Source organism: Petromyzon marinus, chromosome 63 (genome assembly GCF_048934315.1).
Source record: "Petromyzon marinus isolate PM22_M1 ecotype Great Lakes invasive population chromosome 63, UKy_Petmar_22M1.pri1.0, whole genome shotgun sequence".
Lineage (NCBI taxonomy): Eukaryota > Metazoa > Chordata > Hyperoartia > Petromyzontiformes > Petromyzontidae > Petromyzon > Petromyzon marinus.
Window position 1 is genome coordinate 5,519,312 of NC_133729.1, and position 6,173 is coordinate 5,525,484.

General features: G+C 49.2%; 1 protein-coding gene across 1 annotated transcript; it reads right to left on the reverse strand.

The window, feature by feature from the left end:
- Positions 1 to 2,574: 2,574 nt before the first annotated feature.
- LOC142906322 (CUB and zona pellucida-like domain-containing protein 1) lies at positions 2,575 to 6,173 on the reverse strand. Its single transcript, XM_076053892.1, has 8 exons — positions 6,069 to 6,173; positions 5,334 to 5,405; positions 4,540 to 4,724; positions 4,346 to 4,446; positions 3,673 to 3,975; positions 3,485 to 3,581; positions 2,991 to 3,162; positions 2,575 to 2,732 (listed from the first exon to the last, which is right to left on the reverse strand). Exons 1-8 carry the CDS (start codon positions 6,139 to 6,141, stop codon positions 2,629 to 2,631), a joined length of 1,107 nt encoding a protein of 368 aa, XP_075910007.1. The 5' UTR covers positions 6,142 to 6,173; the 3' UTR covers positions 2,575 to 2,628.

A 6,173-nucleotide genomic window follows, 5' to 3' on the forward strand; every position in this document is an offset into this window, starting at 1 on the left:
TCGGCGCATCGAGTCTGGGTTTCCTGCCGGTGAAGCATCGCCCTCGACCGCCCTGGGGCCCGCTAGTGCTTCGCCGGCACCCGAACGCGACGCTCCCCGCCCGCGCAGTCCCACGCACCAATCACACGCGGGTAACCGGGGGTTAGAGGTCGGAGGGTAAGCGACGTCGTTCGTACCCACTCCGGCGATTTGGGGGATTGGGTTAAACGGGTTTAAAGGGCTATGCGATGGGCATGCGTGCGAGCTGGGTATCCGCTCGCAACGGGGGAGTCCGCCGCCGACGGTTTGTAGCGCCCACACCCCACGCGGCGCCGCTCCACACACGCGGCGACCACCGCGAATAGCGAGCGCACCCACGCTTCCACTCTCTTTCCACACCCTCGCAAAAACCACACCCGTCCGTTATGTAATCGCCGACGATTTATTCCACCGGGTCGGCGAGCCCTTATTTAACCGAGTCAGTCGGGATCGGCGGGGCAGGACCAATCTATCTCTCGATAGTCGGCACTATACTCTACCTGTCCTTCTCCCCTTTACCCTCTCCGGTTTTCTTTTTAAGCTAAGTCCCAACTCCCTCTTTCTCTCCCTCCCTTACTCACGGTTCGTCGTCACTGCCGGCTGGTCCTCGCGGCGCATCGATACGTCCCACGGACGTTCGCGCGGCTGGACTCGGGAGTTGGCGGGCCTGGGGTTGACTCGAGTAGCCAGAGACCCTTTTTCCTTCGCCCTCACTCGCTTTATTCTTTCAACATCAAAAGGGCGACCTGGTGCCGACTCGCGGGCCAATCAGCTCGCTGGGATCACCCGCCAATCGGTAGGCCCATCTGTATCCCAGCATCCCCCGGGCCGTTGCTTTCAGCGACGTCCGCATCTAAATTTACCTGCTCAGCGGCCATCCAGCCAGAGGGCGACCCTGCTTTCCCGCCGCTCGTGGCTCTGCCCTCCTCCCTACCTGCCCTGCCGACCCGTGTGCGTGAGGTGCGTACTAACCGCGGTGGCGGGGCAGCCCCGCCGTGAACATGTCATTTCTACTCAAGTCACGGCGCCACGGTGTGTGTTAGCGTCGGAGGAGACCGTCCAATTCCCTGGCCACAGGAAACCGTGAAGATTATCCCTTTACGAGAGCTTCTGGGTGAAAACCTGTCGGCCAGGGTGTCTCCCCACGCGCTCTAATGGTGGGGGGAGTGCGTGCGTGTGTGTTCCGGTGGGGGGGGTGGGGAGGTGGTGGGGTGGAGCAATGTCAGCCTCGTCGCTCGGGGCGCGAGATCGCAGGTGGGCCACCCGCCGATTGGCTCCGTGGCGGCATCACACAACTCCATCTCCCTTCCACTGTCTTCCAAACTCTGTCTCCCAAACGCTCCACACTTCAATTCCCCCTGTTGTCTCCAAACTCCAACTTCCCGCTCCAATTGCCGACCCCCCAATTTATCCCTGCTCTCATTACGCCCCAATTAATCAGTCCACGGCTCAACGGCACTCCGCGTGATCACACACCTGCTTCTCTCCAGACTTCCCGACGCCTCTCCGGCCCCGGCAATAGTACCAACCAATCACAGCCGTCCTTGGCTCTCCCAGCTTAATTGCCCAAACATAAACCCGCATTGTATTTGCCTTCGTTACAGGCCGACCCAACATGACCCGCACTGTCTGTTTCCACGCAATATGCACCTTTCTACTCCACATATGTAATGGAAATAGAGCTATATGCACAAAGTACACTAGTGGCCACTGGAGGTAATGACAGGAGTATCAGTTGTGAATGGAATGGTTGAGTTACAAGCAAGAATTAGGGCCATTGCAGTCGGGTACCGTGAACGGGTCCTCAATAAAGTGCCTTCCTAAGATGCATGTCCAATCGCCATTACACCCGTATTAGTTGTTTTTGGAATGGATCCACAAAATCCATGTTGTGTTAACTGTCATTCGTGCCAAGAATGGAAAGTATCTGTATATAGCACTGAGGTTTTACAAAGATTCAGTGGCATACTTTTGATCATATCTTACACATCTTAAGGCCCCATATGGCACAAGATGGGTAAGCAAGAGGAAACGAGAAGAGTGAATAGGATGTAAAATGGTGGTGGCAAAGGCGTGGAATACACGATTAAATTAGTATATTGATGGGAAACTGGAGTTGGGGACCGGGAACACGTTAGGCGTGGGGCAGATAAGGGTTAGCTGTGGCGATCACGTGGGTTTTCGGAGAAAACAGACGTCACAGCATTTATTGCCAATGTTCTTTATGATTCAGGGGATCAGTTTATTCCAATTGACCTTTCCAGTCCTAATGTTGCGTTATATTTTGAGAGACTTGTACCAAGATATGCTCGCTCGATCCATTAGAAGCAAAATGTTGTCAATTGCATTGCTTTCTCTCTCCAGGGGAGACACCTCGTGGTTGTGGCAGCTACATTTGAAAGATTAACACGTCAGCTTATATTGGAGCTGCTTGCATTAAGATCAACCCAAACTGGATCTTTCAAGGCAATGTTTATTTTAGTTTCTACCCAGGAGATAAGCAGGCAAGGCAACGAGGTGTAGACGTTATGCAATAAGCACCAATCAAGCCAAAAAAACGTTTGCATCCTTGCTTTATTCCATGCCGTGGGTGCATGTTAATCATCTGCATCACTTCTTAGCCAGCATTCTCTTCGAAGCAAAACCCAAGCCCAAGAGGATGATGGAAGCAACCACTGCAACGGCCACGACACCAGGGTAGTTTAGGATCTCCGCTGTAAAAGGGAGAATAGACGGGGAAAGTGGGTTAATTGGACGTCATAGAAATACACTTAACAATTAGAACACACCAGGATGCACTTAAAACTGGGAAATCATTTAAGAAATATGCAAGTACTCAATTGTAGCTTGCTGGATTGACTCCACCGCTAGAGGGCCTAGAGTATTGAAATAGAGACATGGCCAAAATCAAAAGCAAATTATCATCATGTTGCTTTGGAAACCAGCACGACGCTAATGATAGGGCAACGCACAGCGGGATAGGGCGGCATCCTCGCTGTAGACAAAGGGTCCTCTGGTGAAGATGTAGACCGGGGTATCCACGGTTTCCAAGCTGCTCCTCCTCTTCCTGGCCAGACATCCTTGCTGGCAGCGAGAGGCAGTCAAAGAAGTCTTGCAAGCTATCATTGCAGCGTGGACGTACACCTGCAGAGCATAATGAAAATAGGGAGGTTTTAAAAAAAAGGCATTTGCAATTGAAGGGGATGGGAATGCCCCAGAGACAAAGATTCCTGCCAGGTTTAACCATGGGCAATTCAATCATCAGTAAGCAATGTTTCACCAAGAGGACCCGTTTGGCCAGTGGACGTTAATACAATTGTAGATTAAAGAGGAAAAACCCATTCCAGAACACAAGTCCTAAATTTGGCGCAAATGCGAGCAAGTTGCAAGGCTAAGTGTCGCCAAGGCTAGACCCTGTCACGCAAAACTCGTGATCGCTTTTAGCATGGTGGGACGTTGAGCTCACGTATTTAGTATCTTGAGCAGTGAAGGCGAAGGCTGGGAAGGTGAAGCGGCGGGCAGTGGCGGTGATGGTGACGTTCACGGTGCTGTCACGCAGACAGCTAGAGAGAGAAGGGCCACAGATTAAACAGGTGGTAGGCTCGAGTACATTTAAGGCAGAGTCAAGCACCAGAGGACAGAAAAGCTACGCACCCCTCTTTCACGAGATAGTATTTCCGCGGATCAAGGGGGTCACTGGTGGGAGTTGCATAGAGGTCGATGGTGAACAGGGTAAGGCCGAGGCCAGTCTTGAGGGACATCTGGAGATACAGGGTTTGACGCAGCTGCACCACTAGGGGGTAGTCGGTGGGCAGGTATGGCGCCAGGAACGTAAAGCTTTTGTAGAAATCCATCTTCAGTTCCAGTTCAGCATACACGGTTTGGTTGAGCACAACCTTTGTGCTGTTGGGCTGGAGTGCCGATGACGACAAGAGCTTCGTCCTCGGAATCTTGCAGCTATTATAAAAAGGGGATAAAGGGAAGAGCATCAGTGTTTAGGTCTGAAGACATTAAATCATATCATTACAATAGTAGATTTCAGTTCAAACTATGGCACATCAAGTACTTGTTCACGTGACCAAATGGATTACGTGAATAAGTACCAATAACAATGTTTTTCAGTTCGGCAGCAAGTTGTGAAACGAATGACAAATTTAGCTTTTGGATTAGATCTTTAATTTGAAGGCATGCCAATCAGGACAATATCCAGGAAATGAACGGAAGGGTCGTCACGGCAGGCTTGGTCACGCCATTACGTGGAATGGCAAGAACGCAGTTTAGAAGACTGCGAGACCGTACGTGTCAAGCATGGCTTTTGGTTACATACATTGCATTGACCATGATGTACACGAAGTCGTAGGTGATGATGCCAAACGTGGTACTGGGCAGAGAAATCGTTTGAGAGAAGACGAGGTCTGTGCTCGTTTCCTGTAGGGGGGAAGATACAAGGCACATTAGATTTGTTTTTAAAAAGCAGGAAGTTAAGAAAAAGCACTTAGGAAAAAGTTTGATATTAGAGACCTCAAAGAAGGTGCCACATTCTCCGAGCGAGATGTTGAACGTGATGTACGGTCCTGTTTCCGACAATTTGCATGCAGGAGTTGCAGAGTTCATGACGAGATCAGAAGCGCCGTAGCCCAGCAGGACGCTTTTCGCGATCTTGGCAGACATTCTCTCATTGACGCACTGCACCTCATAGGTGACACCTGTACATCAGTCCATTAGGAAACTCAGGACATCAGCTTCACAAAAGTTCGCAGCACATATGGATATACAAAGTGGGTCTAATAGATCGCAAAATACTCATTAGGAAGAACAAAGCGCGGCATTTGAACATTTCTGAAATGAGACCCATAACCATTAGCGCAGGCCGAAATAATTAGAGCCAATGCCAGTGCATTGAATGTTGGTTATTTTTTCCAACTGGTTAGTGCTGTGGTTTCAAGGACTAGTCCGTTCTTGAGCTGGTGCATTACATTAAGCAGAGCAGGTCTCGTACACGAAATACTGCACCCGATAAACATTGCATGGGTTCAACCACCTACAGCTTTAACTACATTAGCGCAGCCAATATTTTTATGACCACGCCCTGAAGTGGTTAATTAGACTGCAATGAATATTACCAATACACACCTGCTTGTCGCCTGCACCCTCCAAGCACATCATTTCAACACCACCTTTGGAAAACTTCAGCAGTTGCACAATTGAACGCAATAAACGACGCAACAAACCCTACGGTGCAGATATGGTCCAAGGCATCAGAAGTGTGATGACTCTAGTGGCAGTCATGTTTACGTGCAAAGCATTGAATATACCTGCTAGGACCGTAGATGGGGGCAATTCCTCATCATCGATCGCCCTCATGCCACGATTAGCAGCTCGATGTCCTTTAAGAGAAGAACGACACAAAGGGAAGTTAATGTCACATCAAAATAAGATTAGAAACAGCTCGTACACTCGTGCAACAGCGCATCTTCGGTTTAGTCATGACGCTTGCTTGACACACTAGGTCAAGACCAAACTTCTCCCATTTTGCTAACCAAGAAATGTAACTGAAAGTTATTTAATTTAAATAAAAAACTAAGTTCATTCTAAAGTCAGATGGAAGTTCAAAGGAATACAGAGGGAATGAGAGTTGCTTACCCCTACCTTACAGCACACCAAGCTCGAAATTGTTCTGCTCAACATACAAATCGGTATTGGTTAAACATTCTAACGCTAAAAAGGTCCACCAAAAAACTGCCGATAGCAGGAGGTTACGTCGGAAAACTCGCAAAGGGTTCAATTTACGATGGGTGACGTTTAATTTTACTCAAATGGGTTCACACACGAAATCCATTCTAGTGTGAAGATTGCCAGTCAATACGCAAAAAGGCGACGCGATTCTCAATGATGCTTTTGTGACTAAACAAAAAACGTAATAACCAGTTAAAAACAAAAACAATTCAATCCTGCACTGCATACGAGTTCCCACATGCAGTTCTGTCGAACATTCAACGATTTTTTTTTCCAAGTGAGGGACTGCGTGGTGCGCAGTGCAAAATCCTCACCCACGAACCCAGAATCCGCAAACAAAACACCCACAGCACAGAGCACCACGACCCAACGAAGAAAACCCGCCATCTTAATGCTCACGCGAGATAACCGCAGTGGGT

Coding starts and splice junctions, on each gene's coding strand:
- LOC142906322 (XM_076053892.1), bottom strand. CDS start 6,141: ATGGCGGGTTTTCTTCGTTGGGTCGTGGTGCTCTGTGCTGTGGGTGTT. Junction 4,725..5,333: donor CCCATCTACGGTCCTAGCAG/GTATATTCAATG, acceptor ACTGATGTACAG/GTGTCACCTATGAGGTGCAG. Junction 3,163..3,484: donor CTGCTCAAGATACTAAATAC/GTGAGCTCAACG, acceptor TATGCTCTGCAG/GTGTACGTCCACGCTGCAAT.